Source organism: Bufo gargarizans, chromosome 4, assembly GCF_014858855.1.
Source record: "Bufo gargarizans isolate SCDJY-AF-19 chromosome 4, ASM1485885v1, whole genome shotgun sequence".
Classification (NCBI taxonomy): Eukaryota; Metazoa; Chordata; class Amphibia; order Anura; family Bufonidae; genus Bufo; species Bufo gargarizans.
This window is the reverse complement of record NC_058083.1, coordinates 469,470,651-469,491,215: the sequence shown is the minus strand read 5'-3', so window position 1 is coordinate 469,491,215 and position 20,565 is coordinate 469,470,651. Positions and strand designations below refer to the sequence as shown.

At 44.8% G+C, this 20,565-nt stretch overlaps 1 protein-coding gene across 2 annotated transcripts; it reads right to left on the bottom strand.

Annotated features, from left to right (window-relative positions):
* Nucleotides 1-5,686: 5,686 nt before the first annotated feature.
* SNRPB2 (small nuclear ribonucleoprotein polypeptide B2) lies at nucleotides 5,687-18,926 on the bottom strand. 2 transcript variants are annotated; one of them, XM_044292041.1, is made up of 7 exons: nucleotides 18,862-18,926; nucleotides 16,274-16,357; nucleotides 15,155-15,327; nucleotides 9,873-10,013; nucleotides 9,215-9,262; nucleotides 7,678-7,766; nucleotides 5,687-6,001 (listed from the first exon to the last, which is right to left on the bottom strand). In XM_044292041.1, exons 2-7 carry the CDS (start codon nucleotides 16,335-16,337, stop codon nucleotides 5,842-5,844), a joined length of 675 nt encoding a protein of 224 aa, XP_044147976.1. In that variant the 5' UTR covers nucleotides 16,338-16,357; nucleotides 18,862-18,926; the 3' UTR covers nucleotides 5,687-5,841. The 2 variants fall into 2 exon arrangements, with proteins under 2 accessions (XP_044147976.1, XP_044147977.1); XM_044292042.1 differs by lacking the exon at nucleotides 18,862-18,926 and having other exon boundaries at nucleotides 16,274-16,374.
* Between the last annotated feature and the right edge of the window lie 1,639 nt (nucleotides 18,927-20,565).

Genomic DNA, 20,565 nt, shown 5'->3' with positions numbered 1-20,565 from the left:
CCAGGCCATTCCCTTGAATGGGACTGAGATGTGTCTAGGCCATGGATGGACAACCTGCGGCTCTACAGCTGTTGCAAAACTACAACTCCCAGGATGCAACGACTGCCTACAGCTATCAGTCTACAGCAGGGCATGGTGGGAATTGTAGTTTTACAACAGCTGGAGGGCCGCAGGTTGGCCATCCCTGGTCTAGGCTATGTGACTGATGACATCACTGGCCTAGGAAGAGGTGGTGGCGCTCACTGAAATGCCAAGGCCTCTTCAAACAGCTGATCGGCTGAGGTGCCTGGAGTCGGACCCCCACTGATCAGATATTGATAACCTATCCTGAGGATAGTAATCCAAATCAACAGCTCACGTTCTTGTTTCAGCTGCATGGGAAAAAGGGGAGGGATCCCTACACAAAATCCAATTAAAAAAATTCCCAGCTGCCTTACTTGCCTTAAATCTTATATCTTTATTTAAAAGTAGTCCTCTAACGGGACGCGTTTCGGCACATATTGCCGAAACACTATCCTGAGGATAGGCCTTCCATATCTTACTCCTGGAAAAGCTTTTCAGGGTAACTACATACACAAGCCCTATGAAAAACATAAAAAACGCACATAAATCTGCACTGTTTATTAAATTTTTGTGTGGCTTTCTTTTTATTTTAACACCCCCATTGAATCCTATGGGTAAAACCATACTACACAAGGTGCGGAATCGCACAAACCACTGGCATTCTGCGGATGTTAAAATCCGTATGTCAAGTCAATTTCCATTCATGCAAAATACGCAATGTGTACATGAGATTTGGAAAATAATAAATCAATACCTGCTTCACCCCAATCCGATACTCCATATGCAAATGAGCAGTTAACTGCACCGAGGGTGGGCCCAAGCCAATTATCTGAACATTTACTCTGTCTGACAGGGTCAGGTTCCTGCATAGAAAATAGGAGGAGGGGTGCTGGCAGAGGAAGCAGGAGGAGCAAAGGTGCACAGAGTGGCTTGGGCCCACCCTTAGTGCACTTAACTGTTAATTTGCATATGGATTAAAAGTACTTTTTATCCAGAATGAAGTAACAAATCGCTAGGTGAACGGTATCATTACAATCAACGCAGCTAACCCTACAAGGGACTGTGCCTGGTTTAACAGTGAGTTTCCTGGTGGCAGACTCCATTTAATTTTACATCAAAAACTTTAATTAAAGACTGGATAAATATAGGATTTGTGAGAAAACAGCAAGATACAAATCACTGCCAGCAATTGATTTAGATTAGATGTGTCAAATAGTAGAATTGAAAATAAAAAAGTACTATAACATTCACTATGACGAATATACGCAATAATATTGGATTCCGAATCCCGCGTGCACACCGTACTGTTTCAGTGGATGCTTAGCGATCATTAAGGCCCCTTTCACACGAGTGAGTTTTCCGCACGGGTGCAATGCGTGACGTGAACGCATAGCACCCGCACTGAATCCTGACCCATTCATTTCAATGGGTCTGTGTACATGAGCTGTGATTTTCACGCATCAGTTCTGCATTGCATGAAAATCGCAGCATGTTCTATATTCAGCATTTTTCCTGCAGCCCTGGCCCCATAGAAGTGAATGGGGCTGCGTGAAAAACGCATTGCATCCGCAAGCAAGTGTGGGTGCGATGCGTTTTTCGCAGATGGTTGCTAAGAGATGTTGTTTGTAAACCTTCAGTTTTTTATCACGTGCGTGAAAAACGCATCAAAACGCATTGCACCCGAACAACTGAACGCAATCGCAGACAAAACTGACTGAACTTGCTTGCAAAATGGTGCGAGTTTCACTGAACGCATCCGTATCGTTCGTGTGAAAGAGGCCTAAAGGTACCATACTGAATGCGCCCATCTTCATATACAGTCAGCATTGATGAGAAGTGCTGGTAGCACTGTTCAAAGAAAAGATGGCACCAGCGCCCAGCATTTGGAGGGAAAAATTGATTGAAAGTTGATACGGTTGAAAAAAAAATGACATAAGTCCATTATGTCTGCAATTTACTCATTTTGGGCTAAAAAAAATTTTTTCTGTGGACTTTATTTAAAATATTCAGCCGTTATGTCACAAAGGGTTGTCTACTAGGCATCGACCGATTATCGGATTTACCGATATTATCGGCCGATATTCAGGATTTTGAACGCTATCGGTATCGGCATTTATTTTGCCGATATTCCGATAGTGTATGGGAACACAGATCGCGCTGCTGACAGCGCTCTCCGTGTTCCCTCAGCAGCAGCACAGGGGAGAAGGAGCAGTGTCTCCTCCCCCTGTGCTGCTGCCGCCAATGAGAGGACAGGGGACAAGAGGAGGGGAGGAGCTATGGCCACTGCGCCACCAATGAAGATTAATCTATCATTCATTCATATACAGGAGGCGGGAGCTGCAGGATCACATAGCCGGCTCCCGACCTCTATGAGCTGTAGCTGCGATCTGCGGTAGTTAACTCCTCAGGTGCCGCGGATCGCAGCTACTTGTCATAGAGGCCCGGAGCCGGCTATGTGATACTGCAGCCAGCTCCCGCCTCCTGTATATGAATAAATTAGAGATTAAGCTTCATTGGTGGCGCAGTGCGCCCCCCCAAGCATTAGACATTGGTGGCGCAGTGCGCCCCCCCCCCCCCTTCTCCAGTATTAAGCACTGGTTTCAGCAGATGTGGGAATTTTTAATTTTTTTTCAAAAATGAAAATTCCCAGAATATCGGTATAAATTATCGGCTATCGGCCTGAAAGCTCACAAATTATCGGTATCGGCCCTAAAAAAATCAATATCGGTCGATCCCTATTGTCTACCTCTGTGAATTCTACTATAACGTTCACTTTGTGCCGTCATCTAATGACCCTTACCTCTCAATTACTAAAAGGTCACAAGTGTTTAGGAGGTCAGAGATAAGGAGCAGTCAGTGAAGCTGCCTGACGGATAAGAGTGAACACAGACAGTATTAATCTCAAGGCTGTACAGAGAAAAAGGACTAAAAATTGTTAATAAAGACCAACTAAAAAAAATGTTTTTTAGCTCAAAATGAGTACAGTTATAATAAGATTACCCCAAAACATATACATAGACTTTCAAGGTTTTGAACAGGAACTCTACTGTAATGCTACACATGACCTGCCACGCAAAAAAAAAAAAAAAAAAAAAAAAAAAAAAAAAAAAAAAAAAAAAAAAAAAAAAGGGGGGTGGGGGGCGGGCATGCTTACAACCAGGATCTGCAGTTTACGTGAGGCCTAATAGCTGTTAATCCTGGCCCGATACATAATGCAGTTACTTCAGGTCAGCAGACCAGTATATCTGGCTGTAATATGGACAATAAAATGATCCCACATTGTTGGACTGAATAAAGCCTTATGCAGTTTACCTTTCTTCCAAGAGAAAGCTGTTACTATAGCACTATCTAGTGGAGGCAGCTACCCTATTCAGGTCCTACAACATGACTAAGGACTTCAGCCATACCAAGAGCTTTCTCCAACAGAAAAAGGGACCCATCTGCAGACAGCGGTAAATATTGTATGTGAAACCAACATTTTGGATGCACATCACCAAGGATGGATAAATACAATTCAAAAATTATCTCTGGGTATAACTTTTCATCTTCCCCACCCAAGGGAGGACTGGGAACTCCAAATGTCCCTCAGAAAAAAAACTTTGTGCCCTCATGTTGTAGGCTGGTCCAAATTGCCAGAAGGTGTGTGGGGAAGGGGGGGTGGTTACAATACCATTTTGTGTCACAAATTGCCGCCCCAGCATCACAAAATACATGCTAAGAATCTGAACCTCCGTGTTTTTTGAGGATTGGATTAGGACCCATTCATTTCAATGGGTCCGCATCCGTATGCCTGTTCCGTAGCTCTGCAAAAAATATAGAGCAGGTCCTATTCTTGTCCGTTTTGCAGACAAGAATAAGCATTGCTACAATGGATCCGCAAAAATAAACTGATACAATACGGATGCCAAAAGGACGTCACCCGTATTTTTGCGGACCGCAAAACACATACGGTCGTTTGAATGTAGCCTGACTATAACAAAGGGAACACAATTTAAAGGGAATGAGTCATCAGAAAATTACCCAGTTTAAATCATGTTTTAAGTTAAACTTTTTTTTTTTATGTCACTATCTATGTTGTAATAATATGTATAAAATCTTACAATTTTCACACTGGCGACTAGGATTAAAATATGTTAAGACTGTCTTTTGAGAGCAGCCACATGGGCCACAGACACAATGGTCTGGAGTTGACCCTATTGACTTCTACAGGTGATTGTTCTAGGCATGAGTGCAGAGGTCAGGAGGGAGTAGATAAGCTGTGATATCACCTATTGTGAATGATAGATCCTGTGTTTTCTATAGGTAGGCAATATCGTCATTGTAATTCTGCCTGAGATAGCTAGTGAGAAGTTAGGCTGCATTTACACCTGGCAGAGCCAATACCATCATGCACCACCAGATCCACATAAACTATAATGGGATTCAGCCGCTTTCCGGCATATATGCTTGCTTTTGGACGGACAAAAAATGCTGCGTGTAGTATTTTTTAGTTCGACTGCTTTCCGGCATATATGCTGGATACAGTGACTGGAACAGAGTGCCAGAGTTCACGACGCAAACGTGAACCCGGCCTTCCCTGTACAGAACAGGAAATCATGCCCTACCATTAAATCTAGTGGCCAGTGTGAAAATTGAAGAGTTATACACAGGTTTTTTTGCTTATATATATCATGACATGGAAATTTTTTTTTTTTAAAGTTACACAAAAGCATGATTCCCTTTAAAATGCATCTTTAGTTGTACTTCGCGCTATAAGCAAAAATAATTAAAAAAAAATTCTACATTTTTCAGGGTAAGACTGAAAAAAAATAACTTTGTTTCTATTGTTGGCCCGAGGCTCTATTCCCAAGTTATGACACTTTTAATGTAAATTAGGCACTCGGTGCAATGAGGACATCGCTGTTGCTCTCATAGCACCAAAGTTCTGCTCCTTTCTGTGGCCAGACCCTCCTCTGCTGCTTTGCCACTGCCTGGCCCTATCAAAGCAGCAAAGGAGGGGATGGCCCCAGAAGTAAGTGGAGCTTGGTGCAACAGTGATGTCCAAGTTGCACTGAACTCTAATTTGCATACTAGGAAAACATGTCATAACTTGGGACTGGAGCCTCAAATGAACAAAAGGCATACATCGCGAACTATACAATAGTTGAATAGGGAAGTCACTGGTGACTGACTTACTTTAAGTGTCCCTGTAGGATATCAACTTTTTATTAGACCAGTGATACAAGTGATCTGCATGCTGAAAACTTACAAAAAGCATAATGAATTCCCCCCCCCCCCCCCCCCCAAAAAAAAAAGTACCAATCTTGGATGTTGCTTACGTCCTATTCTCAGATCATTCGATCAGTCCTGAATTAGTGCCACATCAGTGTTCCTGAATGCAGCTTGATTACCACAGACGTGCAAGGCCGGGTTGACACCTGTGGCACGCTGATCTGGTCGGCCGGACCAAAATCGCTGAATGCAGCAGTATTTGTCCATCCGAATCCCGGCACTAAGGTTTGCCGGAAAAGCGTCCAGATCAGGATCAGGCTACCGGATTCCAAGCGCTCCTGTGAACATAGCCTAACCTTTCACAGATTCATCACACAATTGATGATATCACATTAGTAATTAAACACCTGGGTTAAAACAAACATTTATTTGTACAAAATTAGAATCTGAATGGACGCCAAAGACATCACTTCTCCCGTACTTCTGGATCTGAACCGAAAACAGCACATTCCTTGTGAAGACGATACAAAAAAAAGTTATAAATAAGTCCAGCAAAGTCAATCGTTTTCACTTCTTAGCGTATGTGATCTTCATAGCATGAGATGGTGTAATCTTAAATCCTTGAAGTGCATCTCGTGCCGACCCTGCCTGGTTCTCGTTTTCAAACTCTACAAAGGCAATATCATGCCTCCCAGGAACCAGACGGACTTCTTTGAAGCCAGGAAACCTGGAGAAAACATAAAAGGAAATGACTGACTGAGAATACAGAACAGATACATTCTTTCCAAAGTCTTTTGGAACTTTAAATCCATAGGTTTGTTTATCATACACCACAATACAGAAAAAGTAAGCTAGGCCTCGTGTACAGACTAGGGAGGAGCGAATCAACTTCGGATGAAACATCCAAAGTAGATTAGCATAAAACTTATTTTTAATGCTGTGGCGGAGCGGGAGCATTTATGAAGTTATTACGCAAAGTCTCGTGAGACTTCGCAAAGCAATAACTTCACCTCATCGGAGCCAATACATTCTAATACTATACAGAGCTCCTGCTCTGTACAGTATTGGAACAAAGCATTATGCAAATCGACTAGAGATATTTCATCCGAAGTCGATTCGCTCATCCCTACAGAAGACCATATTTTTCATCTGTGTGCTATGCGCATTTTTTTTGCAGCTAGCACAATAACCCATTCATTTCTATGCATGCATCCATATTTTCTGCTGATCTGTTTGGCGGTTCTGTAAAATTACACGTCCTATCCCGGTCCTATGCATATGAGAACAGCCATTTCTATTGATGGGAATGAGAAAAATACAGAATGCACACGGGTCCGTATTGATCGTATGGATGCAGAGTTATGTAGAAGCGTAGGCCTCTAGATAACTTCGGCAGATCCACCGCTGCTTCTAAATGTAAGGCAGCTTCCTAAAACAGGCGTAGAAAAAGGCAAGATGGGCCCACCCACTTTTTTTTTTAGACCTGTCGTGTGCAGGGAAAAGTCACAGACTGTAGCGCAAAAGGACCTTTGCGCCGCAATCTGTGCCAGAAATACGCCTAATTTAGGCTACTTTCACACTAGCGGCAGGACTGATCCGACAGGCTGTTCACCCTGTCAGATCCGTCCTGCCGCTATTTCGCCGTGCCGCCGCTCGGTCCCCATTGACTATAATGGGGATGGGGGCTGAGCTCCGGCGCAGCACGGCAGTGCACAGCGAGAGGCCACCGGACTAAAAAGTCGGACATGCAGTACTTTTAGTCCGGCGGCCTCTAGCCGTGCACTGCCGGGCTGCGCTGGAGCTCCGCCCCCGTCCGATCCGTCCTGCCGCTGGTGTGAAAGTACCCTTAGGCATATTTCTGTTTAATAAATTACCCCCTTAGTCTTCATTGAATGCCAGCATACATTATAATATTAAAAACACAAAACTGCAGGATTCAGGACATGAAGCACAGCAAACAAAGAACAAGGACCAATACCCCCGCCCCGCATAAAAAGGTCAGTGCCAGAGTGTCATCACAAAATATATATAACACTGATTAATGCAGTAGCCCCGCGGCACATTATCCAAGGACATTGTACAGCGGCTGTGCTTGGAATCGCAGCTCAGCTTCATTCACTTCAATGAGACTGAGATGTGCCTAGGCCTTGTGATAGATGAGCGCGATATCACATGACCTACCCTAGACAAAGCTGAGAGAAGGCCGCGGCGCTATTGTGAGTGCTGCTGCCTTCTCAAACAGCTGATTGACAGGGGTCCCGGGTGTCAGACCTCCACCTATCAGACAGTGGTGATATAGGTCATCAATATAAAAGTCTTAAAAATCCCTTTTAATTGTGAACACATCTTAAAAAAAAAAAAAAATGTAACTCAGATCTGACACATGAAACGTGTAATACTTACTGATTAAACAACATTGAAAGCATCATCTCATTGGTTTCTTCAGGTAGGTTATTCAAGAAAAGGATGTAATTTGGTGGATTATCAGGCACCTAGTAACAAGTAAGGGAATGTAAGAAAAAATATCTAAAATTAGTAAATTACAAGCATATTAGTTATAATGTGTACCTCACTGGCATATTCAGCATGGGAATAAGCTTTAAAGAGGTAACATTTTATGGCATGCCAAAATTTATCAAAATTTGCCAACTGATGAAATATAAAAGTGATATAACCTGACACGAGACACAACATCAGTAATAAAGTAACTTTCACTGTAAAAAGGCAGGATTTTTAGCATTGAAAAGTTGTGAATGAGATTAAGGCCTCATGCACACAAACGTGGCGTGTTTTGCGGTCCGCAAAACGCGGACCAGCAAAACGCGGATGGCATCCGTGTGCGTTCCGCAATTTGTAGAACGTCACTGACAGCCTTTAATATAACCGTCTATTCTTGCGGCCCCATCGTAGTGAATCGGTCCGCATCCAAGCCGTCAAAACTGCGGCTCGGATGCGGACCAAAACAACAGCCGTGTGCATGAGGCCTAATTCACAAGAATGTATAAATTGCTTTAGTAAAACTTTAATATAAACTATCAAACTTAATGTTTGTCCTAGTGCTCATGCACATGGCCGTTGGTCGGCACGGGCAACATGCTTGCGGAGAGAAACCACATGGAAGCACGCCGTAGTGCTTCCGTGGGGCTCCGTGCCTCCGCTCCGCACTGGACTTTCTGGGTTGCGGACTCATTCAAGTGATGCGGGGTGCACACAGCCGGTGTCCATGTATTGTGGATGCACTGTTTGCGGGCAGCAATACGGCACGGACATCATACGTTCATGTGCATGAGCCCTTAAAAAGTGGATTTTACCCTGGAAACAGGCACCTGGCACCTCCTTTACTTTGGTCTGACTTCGACTGATCAGAATTTCATGGCATAGTAGTCACTGTCAAATCCATGGGGGTAATGCACCAAAAGTCTCCATGAGACTGTAGCAGAAAAGTTGTAAAAAACAAAGCAGACAACTGCTAAATTTACTTTAAATATTACCCCTATGATGAATTCCTTTAACCCCTTAATGACCAGGCCTGAAAAGTCCTTAATAATCATTTAGAAGTAAGGGCACATTTCCATGAGTGTATGTGTTCTACAGTCCACAAATTGCGGATCCGCAAAACACGGATACTGGCAGCATGTGTTCCGCATTTTGCCATACGTCCAGCCCTATGATAGAAATGCCTATTCTTGTCTGCAATTGCGGACAAGAATAAGAATTGCTCTATCTTTTTTGCGGGGCCGCGGAATGGAACTATGGATGTGGACAACACACGGTGTGCTGGCTGCATCTTTTGTGGCTCCATTCAAATGAATGCAAAACAAATGCGGACCCAAAATTGCGGAACGGATGCGGACCCATAAATACGCTCGGGTGAATGTAAACAAAAAAATACAGAAAAACTGATTAATGTACAATGAATTCACGTTGCTTATCAGTTTACCTGTTGATTCTGGGCTCCTCCAGGGGGTGCGTTCTCGGTTTCTAGAGTCTAAAAGGAAAAATGATAACAATTAATAAGGAAACTGAAGAACATGCTGGGGGGGGGGGGGGGGGGGGTCATTTACTAAAAACTGAAGCCTTGTTGCAACTTCTACTGTGCACCAGACCTGACTGGAGTAGATTTCTGGCACTCATTTTGTTAAATGAGTTGGGGCACAGAGGTCCTGCCCGTGTCCTGCCTCCTCTCGCCCACTTTTTGGAAAAAAGTGGTGGGAGTGTCTGAAAAGCCATACATTTGGTAGCAAACCAGCACTTGCAACAAAATTTTAGACTTTTCTAAGAGAAAACTGGCATAGAGCTATAATGAATGATCTCAACTGCATAAGCATCATATTCAAAATAATTAGATTTTTTTTTTTAAATCAGATATATTCAAAGGAAAGCAATTAATTTAATGAAGAAAAACAATGTTGTAAAAGCATAAGAAACTCAATTTTTTCCCCCCTACTGCACCACACTAATACCTACGAGTGTCAAGATGGCGGCTAAAGACACACGATACTACCTTTGTACATACATTTATCTAGCATTCACAGGTTGTATATATAATATGTAAGGCTCCCTGTTGACAGAGGTCTAGAGAACATCACCATCATTACCTGTGCTGGCCTCTTGTTTGCAGCATTAGCTGCTTGTTCTTGAAGTTTGTTCTTTTTCTTGTCTTTCTTCTTCTCCTTGTCGCCAAAGGTTCCTCGCATTTTGGCTACCAGATCAGAATCCGTCTTTGCATACTGAATGCGCTGCAGGAGAAAACACATCACTACTACAGGAGAACGCATCAATATGCAATATTCCATTTGTTCAAATTCAAAGTCAGACAGAATATGTTTAAGGGGTTGTCTCACTTCAGCAAATAGCATTTATCATGTAGAGAAAGTTACTACAAGGCACTTACTAATGTATTGTGATTTTCCATATTGTCTCCTTTGCTGGCTGGATTCATTTACGACCACCCTGTAGTCCAGCATTAGTGGCGGTGCTTGTACACTATAGGAAAAAAAAGTGCTGTCTTTTCTGGTGTCGGGATCACGGAAGTAAACAGAGGCCAGAGCTTTTTCCTATAGTGTGCAAGCACGGCCACCGCAGCTATCTTTCAGGGTGGTCGTAACCATGGAAATAAGCAGTGTATAATGTGACGGAAAAAATGAATACGAGATTGTCGGGGGTTCGACAGCCGAAGCTTTGGCGAATGCCGCGGCCTCCTCGCAGATTACCAAGCACAGCACCCCCACTTTGATAGAGAATGTGCTTGGTATTGCAGCTCAGCTCCACTCACTTGAATGAGACTGAGCTGTGTATTGGCTATGTGACAGCTAAACGCAACGTCACATGGCCAAGGAGAAGGCCTAAGTGCTCATGGAGTGCCACAACCAATCGGCAGGGATGCCGGGAGTCAGACCCTTGCCAATCTCATAAAAAAAAAAAAAAGGCCGAGAGGGAGAGAAGGCGCTCATAGGGCGAGTATGTCGGTTAGCAGTGCTCTTTTGTGGTGATGGTAACATGCGCACCTTTTTTTACAAGAAGATTACTGGTTTGTGCAGCCGAACTCGTCCGATGACCTTGGGCGGGAACCAAATCACCGGTCAGGTAAATATTGTGTAGAAGAAAAGCTAGACCATAAAAGTCAAGCAGGCAGCCTCAGTTCACTACCTAAGGACCTGATAAAGGGGTCATGCACCCCGAAACACGTAGTCTATAAATAAAACAGGATTAATATCACGCCTGGTTGTGGCTCTGCGCACTTTGTCGTCCGCAAGCCTGCTCGACTTTTATGGTCCAGCTCTTCTTCTACACAATCTCATATTGAAGACCTATCCTGCAAATAGGCCATCAATATAGTTTGATAATCCAGGAAAACCCCTTTAACTAAAAACAGAATCCTCTTATAGTAGGAACTAGGAAGGTGGCTATTATTTATGCTTTTTCTTTTCCTTTTTAATCTGCTCCCCTGTTGAAAAATTCATATTCACCTGGTGCCCGTTGCTTGGTTCCTGCTCCCAAGCGACATATCACTGCTGGGTCACATGCCACTTTGAGACCGGTCACCATTGAGGCCAGTCATTGGCTGCAGCAGGACATTTGACCCCAGTCATGTGGCAGTTGACAGAGACCAGAAGTGTAGTACGTTATCACTTTATTATACGATTTATGTCATTACTTTTATTTTATTGTGATTTTATAAGCAAGAAAGAACTTCTGACCACCACTATTCAAGGGCGCTGTAGTTGAAGGAGTTATCCCAGAATGAAAACCTATCACCCATCCTCCGGATAGGTGAGTGGTGGGTGTCCAGTTGGTCACGAGAAAAGCTAGTCCATTCATAGTCTATGGTACTGCCAAAGATACCCAAGTGCTGTACTAGGAACCTACTCTGAATGAAGCGCACATGCTCGACCACAGCTCTTATTTTGGGACAACCCCTTTAGAAGGGTCATAGACACCAGATAACCGCTGTCCGTCCTGACTCCACCATTAACACTTGGTAAGATGTGCATGTTATTCCACTGGGGCAGAGAGGGTTAAGGGGCTTCAGATTCCCAATCATCGCCCCGGACTGTAGTGATCAGGCTGTACACCGACATGGCCAGTGATCTAAAAAACATTTGTGGCATATAGAAAGGTGTGGAAGTAAATGCTTCACAAGAGAGAGTTCAGCTACTGAGACCCGCATCAATTTAGGGAAGAGGAGCAGGAACACGTGTAAGCATTCTGCATAGAGGATACAGGGCCAGACTAGCCGCTCAGTCCGAGCAGACGATTGGTGGGAAGTAAGGCATTCACTAGGAGTTGCGATCACTAATGCCATTTCTCGTCCTCATACAGAATCATTGTTTGCCGGCAGCAGAGGCCATTAAGACAACACGATCTGCTGCTGGCAAACAATGATGTAGGTGTCCAGACGAACGATCCTATTACCTGATGAATGAGCAGCAGCTTTTCACCGGGAGATTACTGCCAACGAGTGTTCGTTCGACCATCAGGCAGTGTAAAGCCCCCTTTACGCTGGCATTGTGCAATAGATACAGATAGACTAAACACACATACACTGTATCTACATATGAAGAGAGACTTGGTTGGATAATACCTGAGTGCTGACAAGATTTCTAGCGAATATCAAATTCTATGGCCAGTGCACGAGGAATATACTGTATTTTTCGGACTGAAATCTTCTAGTGTGTCTGTGTCTAATTAGTCCAAACGGCAGCAGCTATCAGTGTACGGAAGGGGGCGGCAGCAGGTACTGTGTGTTCATCACGTCTTTTATCCGCTCACTGAAAAATCACATCTTAAGCCTGATGCAGACGTCCGTGGAACACGATCCGTGAGATACCGGACTGGCATCCTCCGAGTGCAGTAGCGCACGGCTTCATTGGTTGCTATGACGCCGTGCGCTTCGTGCCGCCGCTGCTGTACAGTAATACACTCGATGGACCGTGTTCCACGGACGTCTGCACGAGGCTTTACCCACAGACTTGTGTGAGAACTTCAGTAAGTAAATAGCAGACATATCTGTACACACAGCCCTCCACCTGCACAGTGTAAGAGCTGCCAGGACCTTCCAGCCACGTACCCCCCCCCCCCCCCCACCACCACCACCTCATATTAACAGTAACTAACCTAATTATGTACCTCACATTAACCCCATGTTCCCTATTATGTGAGGAGGTACTTGATGGGGGTCACTTACTATATTCTGGATAGGTCATCAGTGTCTGATCGGTGGAACCCCGCCAATCAGCTGATTTGAGAAGGCACCGGCGCTCCTGTGAGCACCGCGGCCTTCTTGCAGTTTACCAAGCACAGCGCCATACATGTATAGCGGTTGTGCTTTGTATTAAGTGAATAGGCCCAAGCTCAGCCTAGGCCACATGAAAGTGTCGTCGCTCAGCCTAGAAAAAGCAGAGAGAAAGCTATGGGAGCGCCACAGACTTCTCAAACAGCTGATCAGTGGACGACGATCGAACACTGATGACCTATCCTAAGAATATGTCATCAGTATAGAAATCTCGGAAAAAACCCTTTAATGTTAGGCACATGGCGGTACTAAACTAACGTGCCCCCCCAAACTGAAAAAAGGGTTGATAGTGGGGCTTACCGGCTCTATTTTGCTGTCAGACGGGCTTCTTTCGCATTAAAGAGACAACTTTCGCGACTGACCCATCTCTACAGGCCCACGTTTTCAGTGCTGGTGGTAGCCAGCCGTGTCACCATGGGATGGGAGAGACCCTTTCCTTCTCCATGTGTGGCTGCTGATGAGAACATGGTGTTTTCCGCATTGGGCGTGCACCATGTTCTCTAATCAGAACCTCTACTAAGCTGTGCAGTAGTGCAGCTTGGTATCAAAATACTGACAATTAGGGATGTTTGAATCGTGCTTCGGATGGAAGATCAGAAGTCGACTCGCTCCAAACTTTGTTTGAATACTGTTCGGAGATTCGTCTCCGTACAGCATTAAAATGTATGGGCTCCAGCGAGGGAAATTCGATGCATAACTTTGGCATTTGATTTTTCAACTTAAAAACCATTTTAAAACTTGGTTCTGAAGTTGGCTTTGGTACGGAGGTACCGAAGTCAATTCCTATTTTAAAATGGTTTTCAATTTTAAAAATCGAAGGTCGAAGTTATAACTCATTTCAACTCATTAGAGCCCATATATTTGAATACTGTATGGAGACGAATCTCCATATAGCATTCAAACAAAGTTTTGAGCAAAGCGACTTCAGATCTATGATTCAAAGCTCGTTTTGCTCATCACTACTGACAATGTCAGTATGGAAAAGATGCAGACATCAAAGTATCGATACTTTGATACCCAGTGCACGGTATATACAGAGTGGAAGTGATTGGGAGAATGAGGGTATACAATACACATACAGTGTATACTGAGTGGAGGTGATAAAGGGACATACTGTAGGTATACCCTCATGTCCTCTACACTGTATACCATTACTGTCTCCATCACATGTGCTCTATATATACTGTACACCCTCACTGTCCCCATCACCTCTGCACTGTAAATATATCATATATACCACCACTGACCTCTGGTACGCACATACTTCCCTTGTGGCTTTTTCCCCTGAGAGTTTCTGGACATCGACCTATAGAAAATCTTATATGCGCACCTGACAAGTGAAGCCCTAGCTCTATCTTGATACCATCGATATCTATACACGCCTTCACTTACAAGGGATCTTGGGAGTATAAATTTGTTCACATGGAGCGTTAGTCGTTTGGAACCTGCTACACCATAGTGCGTTTTTTCATCATCCGCAGGTTTGCACACTAATGTTGGATTGTGAGGTGGCTTGTGATTCTACTAGTTGAAGATTCTAAAAGTGAACTTTATACACAGAGAAGATTTTCCTCTTGCAGCGCAGTCTTTTTCCGTATATTTTCACTGTACTGGACATGGCTAGGCATATAGTACTAAGACGTTAATTTGGCTTGTGACTAGTGGGCTCAGTGAAGGGCATGTTTTACCCTGCTGTGGCCGGCATACTGATGTGGTATTAAAATATAGAAGGTAAAAACTCCCCCCCTATTTTTTCCTTCCAATTAGAAGTTTAATGCGTCTTATGGTCCGAAATATACAGTATTTGTGTAAACAAAGAAACAGCATATACTGTTCACTATGGCCATCCTATAAACCTAGGCAAAAGCTATAAACGTGAACCAGACTCTAGTGCAGTGATGGCTAACCTTGGCACTCCAGCTGTGGTAAAACTACAACTCCCAAGATGCCCCCCTTGCTTGGCTGCTCTCAGAACTCTATAGAAATAAATGGAGCATGCTGGGAGTTGTAGTTTCACCACAGCTGGAGTGCCAAGATTAGCCATCACTGCTCTAGTGTATGCCCACAGGAAGACACGCTACATACCATAGGCTTATCGTAAAAAGGAAACCCTTGCAACTGCCGCAAGGCATTGGTGGATGAACTCAGCTCCTTGAAAACGACAAAGGCTTGCCCCCTCATCTTTATGGTCTTTAAAGCCACAATATCCATGACATGGCCGAACTGTGAGAACAGCGCATACAGAGATCTCTTCAGTTCTGCAAGCAAAACAGAATAAGCATGTTAGGTTCAGGTTTCTTATAACCTTTGGAAAATACATTGACACGGTACATGAAGGGGTTGTGTACTTTTCCAAACTGATGGCACACGGGATTTATACAGGAAAAGCGTTCTGTGTATTAGCCTGTAAAGATAGGAGCCTTTATGGCATGCAAAGGGTTAAACGCATGTCCCATCAATGGCAGCAAGTGAGGAGACATTCATACTCCATGACAGGGGTCAGCAACCTTCAGCACTCCAGCTGTTGCGAAACTACAATTCCCAGCATGCTCCATTCATTTCTATAGGAGGTCTGGGAAGAGCGAGAGCAAGTATGCATGCTGGGAGTTGTAGTTTTACAACGGCTGGGGTGCCAAAAGGTTGCCTACCCCCTGCTCTGTGAAATCAGGAATCCACGAATCCAGACACAATTCCTTCAAGTAAGGCTACTTTCACACCTGCATTAGCTGCAGATCCGTCTGGTATCTGCACAAACGGATCCGCACCTATAATGCAAACGCTTGAATCTGTTCGAAATTACCATGAACAAAAAAACTAATACAAAAACATTTATTTTCTTTGTTAATGATAATGTAAACGGATCCATTTACAATTCCACCATATTGTGTCAGTGAAAACAGATACGTCCCCATTTACTTACATTGTAAGTCAGGACTGATCCGTTTGGCTCTGCATCGCCAGGCGGACACCAAAACGCTGCAAGCAACGTTTTGGTGTCCGCCTCCAGAGTGGAATGGAGGCTGAACGGACGCAAACTGATGCATTCTGAACGGATCCTTATCCATTCAGAATGCATTGGGGCTAAACTGATCCGTTTTGGGTCGCTTGTGAGGAGCCCTGAAACGGATATCACAAGCGGACCCAGAAACGCCAGTGTGAAAGTAGCCTAAATGACATGTTCGCATGCAGAAGAGGGCGTCTTACCTTCCTTCTTAACTTTATCGTTCAAGTTGTTGATGTAAACCGTGTGATTTGGCCGGATATCCATTGTGCTAATGGTCTGTAATACTGGCAGCAAAGAAATTCTAGATTAGAAGGTGAAACACAGGAAGCCATGAAAGTAGAAGCACTAAACACGTTATTCTATATCTTATTCTACAATGTAGTTCATTGTCACCAGGACGGGCTAAGGGTACGTTCACACACACGCAGCAGTGGATCTGGCAGAGAGCAGCCCGCTGGATTTCATCTCATCCGGATTCTACAGTTCACAAATCGCTGCAGTGATTTTTATCTAGCTGACTGCTGGCTAACATTAAACGGGTTCCTTCCTGAGAATCGCCTGCTATTACACACAGAGATCCCCTACACCAGGGATCAGCAACCTTCAGAACTACAATTCCCAGCATGCTTCATTCATTTGTGAGCGTTCTGAGAATAGCAGAGCAAGTATGCATGCTGGGAGTTGTAGTTTCAGAACAGCTGGAGTGCTGGAGGTTGCCTACTCCCTGCCCTACACAGTATAGGGAGGAGCGATCACTAATGTGATCATTGTCCCCACACAGAATCATTGTTTGCCGGCTGCAGACCGTGATTAGAAGTTACAATCTGCGGCCCACCAACGAGTTAGGCGTCCGACGAACTCTACTATTACCAGACGAATGAGCCCTTCAGTCGTTCCTCTGCAGAATATCGCTAACGAGCGTCCATATGAATGATAGCGATAATCTGCCCTAGCATCGGGCAGTGTAAAAGGTCCTTTAGAGGAAAAAAAATTAATCAGTCTGAATGTGAAAACACAAAAGTTTTAAAAGTTTGCTAGCTTAAAGAGGAGCCGTCTCCACTGCTGACAGGTTTCTTTTTAGTAACTACTGGCATTCTCCATGTAATAATTCTGGAAGATCTGTTCTTAAGACTACTCGGGCCATTCTTCTATTATTCCTACTAGAAGTTACAAATTAATTACCAGCAATGAAGGTCAATTTGGGTGCTACCAGTAGGGGGCGCTGTGCCTCTGCATAGATTAAGGCTACTTTAACACTAGCGTATTTGCCTAATCCGGCAGGAATCAGCAAAAACGCTTTCTTATCATTAGCACAGCCAAGACGGATCCGTCATGAACTCCATTAAAAGTCAATGGAGGCCGAATCCGTTTTCTGTTGTGTCAAAGAAAACTGATCCGTCCCCATCGACTTGCATTGTGGGTCATGCCGGATCCGTTTTGCTCCGCGTTCTATGATGGAAAGCAAACCGCAGCTTGGTGCGTTTTTTTTTTTGTCAGGGCGGGATGCATTTTGGAGCATTCCGTTCTGTTCAGTTACGTTTTGTCCAGTTACGTTTTGTCCCCATTGACAATGAACGGGGACAAACGGAAGCGGTTTTTCTTACCGGTACTGAGATCCTATACCGGATGAGTGTGAAAGTAGCCTAACACAGGCAGCATTGATTGGCTAGTGTAAGACCATGCAGGGAACCCCAAACTGACACCCGGCTGGACCTTCATTGTAAGATTCTAGCAGGAATAATACAGGAATGGTACACCATAGAGTCATAAGAATAGATGCCCGATAATTGTTATTACATGGGGAATGGTAGTAGTTACTAAACAGACATGTCAGGAGAAAGGACAGGTCCTCTGTAAACCCTGAGTGCCTGATCACGGGAATGGGGGTCCCGCATTCCTCCATGACTAGAGGGGCGGCACATCTTCTGCTGCTGTAGTCTCCTCTATGGGACTGGCAGAGAGGACATCAGGCTGCTCTCTCCGATAGTCCCACACAGATGAATAAAGCCGCATCGGACGCGCCCAACCGCTGCTCCATTGAAATGGAGGGGAACACGGGAACTCAGCTTTTGTGATCAGCGGGGATCCAGGTGGTTGGACCCCCATCCGTGTGTATAAGTGTTATTCATGGTGACACCCCTTTAATGCCTGTTTGTGTCATTCCATAGCTGCTAATTAGTGTTGAGCGAACTTGCGTTTTAAGTTCTGCATCCAAAGTGTGGGTTATCGAATAATCCCGTTATGGATTCTAAATTCCGTTATGATCTGTGGTAGCGAATCCATAACGGAATTCTTCGATAACCCGAACTTTGGACGCAGAACTTAAAACACAAGTTCGCTCAACACTACTACTAATCCAAATCCCAGGACAACTTGGTGGCAACCTCTGCAGCCATTTTTGATGCCTCCCAGCTTTCCCAGAAACGGATAAAACTATTGGCAGATGAAGGACCTATAGATAATGGGGATTTAGCGGGAAATGCTCCTCAATAGGGACATTTCCAAAGCAAAAAACCTTTAGATAAAAGGTAAAGCACTGATGTGTGAAGCACAGCCAGCAGTAACCTGCCTCCCCCACTGCTAACATCCCCCATACACATGTAAGCAACCGATCTGCCGCCACCACACGGGGAGCTTAGAGGGGGAAACCTGCAAGCACCAAAGCCTCACGGGTTACTGACAGGCACCAACAACGACTAATCGCGGCACAGGCCGACTACGAGGCCCGCAGAAAACACCCGACCACCATACCATTCATAAAAGAGGGCAAACACACTCCATTCCTTACCGTGTAGACACTGCCAGGCGCTTTACGGCAACGTGCTGACGTCACACCGCTTCACTTCCCTCCCAGCAGCTTCACGTTGGTCATGTGATTTGCTACACGTGGTAATAAACTAGCGGATCACGTGACTAACGAGGCGTCGGCCATGTTTGTGGTGGTAATGTCAGTGCTCTGAGTCAGCTGACTCGGTGCAGACTTGTCTACGTACATAGCCCTCCAGCTGTTGGGAGCATACAGCTTGCTGGGAGTTGTAGTTTTCCAACAGCTGGAGAGCTGCGGGTTGCATAATTTAGTGCTTAGTGGCTTATGACACAGGCTGTTCACGTTTTCTATAATGTTATGTGTATGTTTATTCCACTGGACACATGAGGAGAATGGTGACAGGCAAATTACTTAACGAAGGGCAGTGTGGGGAAAAATTACTTAATGGATGGCAGTGTCTGGGTAAATTACTTAATGAGGGGCAGTGGGGGGTTATTACTTGATGGGGCAGTGTGGGGGCAAATTACTTTGTGGGGGCAGTGTGGGGGAAATTACTATATGGGGCAGTGTGGGGGAAATTACTATATGGGGCAGTGTGGGGGAAATTACTATATGGGGCAGTGTGGGGGAAATTACTATATGGGGCAGTGTGGGGGAAATTACTATATGGGGCAGTGTGGGGGAAATTACTATATGGGGCAGTGTGGGGAAATTACTATATGGGGCAGTGTGGGGGGAATTACTATATGGGGCAGTGTTGGGGGAAATTACTATATGGGGCAGTGTGGGGGAAATTACTATATGGGGCAGTGTGGGGGGGGAATTACTATATAGGGGCAGTGTGGGGGAAATTACTATACGGGGGCAGTGTGGGGGAAATTACTATATGTGGGCAGTGTGGGGGAAATTACTATATGGGGCAGTGTGGGGGAAATTAATATATGGGGGCAGTGTGGGGGAAATTACTATACGGGAGCAGTGTGGGGGAAATTACTATACTGGGGCAGTGTGGGGGAAATTACTATATGGGGAACAGTGTGGGGGGAAATTACTATATGGGGCAGTGTGGGGGGGAATTACTATATGGGGGCAGTGTGGGGAAATTACTATGCGGAGCAGTGTGGGGGGAAATGTACTATACGGGAGCAGTGTGGGGGAAATTACTATACTGGGAGGCAGTGTGGGGGAATTACTATACGGGGGAAGTGTGGGGGAAAATTACTATATGGGGCAGTGTGGGGGAAATTACTATACTGGGGGCAGTGTGGGGGGGAAATTACTATATGGGTGCAGTGTGGGGGGAAATTACTATATCGGGAGCATGTGTGGGGGGGAAATTACTATTACGGGAGCAGTAGTGGGGGAAATTACTATACGGGAGCAGTGTGGGGGGAAATTATATACGGGGCAAGTGTGGGGGGGAAATTACTATACTGGGGCAGTGGGGGGAAATTACTATATGGGTCAGTGGTGGGGGGAAATTACTATATTGGGTGCAGGTAGTGGGGGGAAAATTTACTATATGGGGCAATGTGTGGGGAAATTACTATATGGGGCAGTGTGGGGGGAATTACTATACTGGGGCACAGTGTGGGGGAAATTACTATACGGGGCAGTGTGGGGGGAAATTACTATACTGGGGCAGTGTGGGGAAATTACTATATGGGGCAGGGTGGGGGAAATTACTATATGGGGCAGTGTGGGGGGGAATTACTATATAGGGGC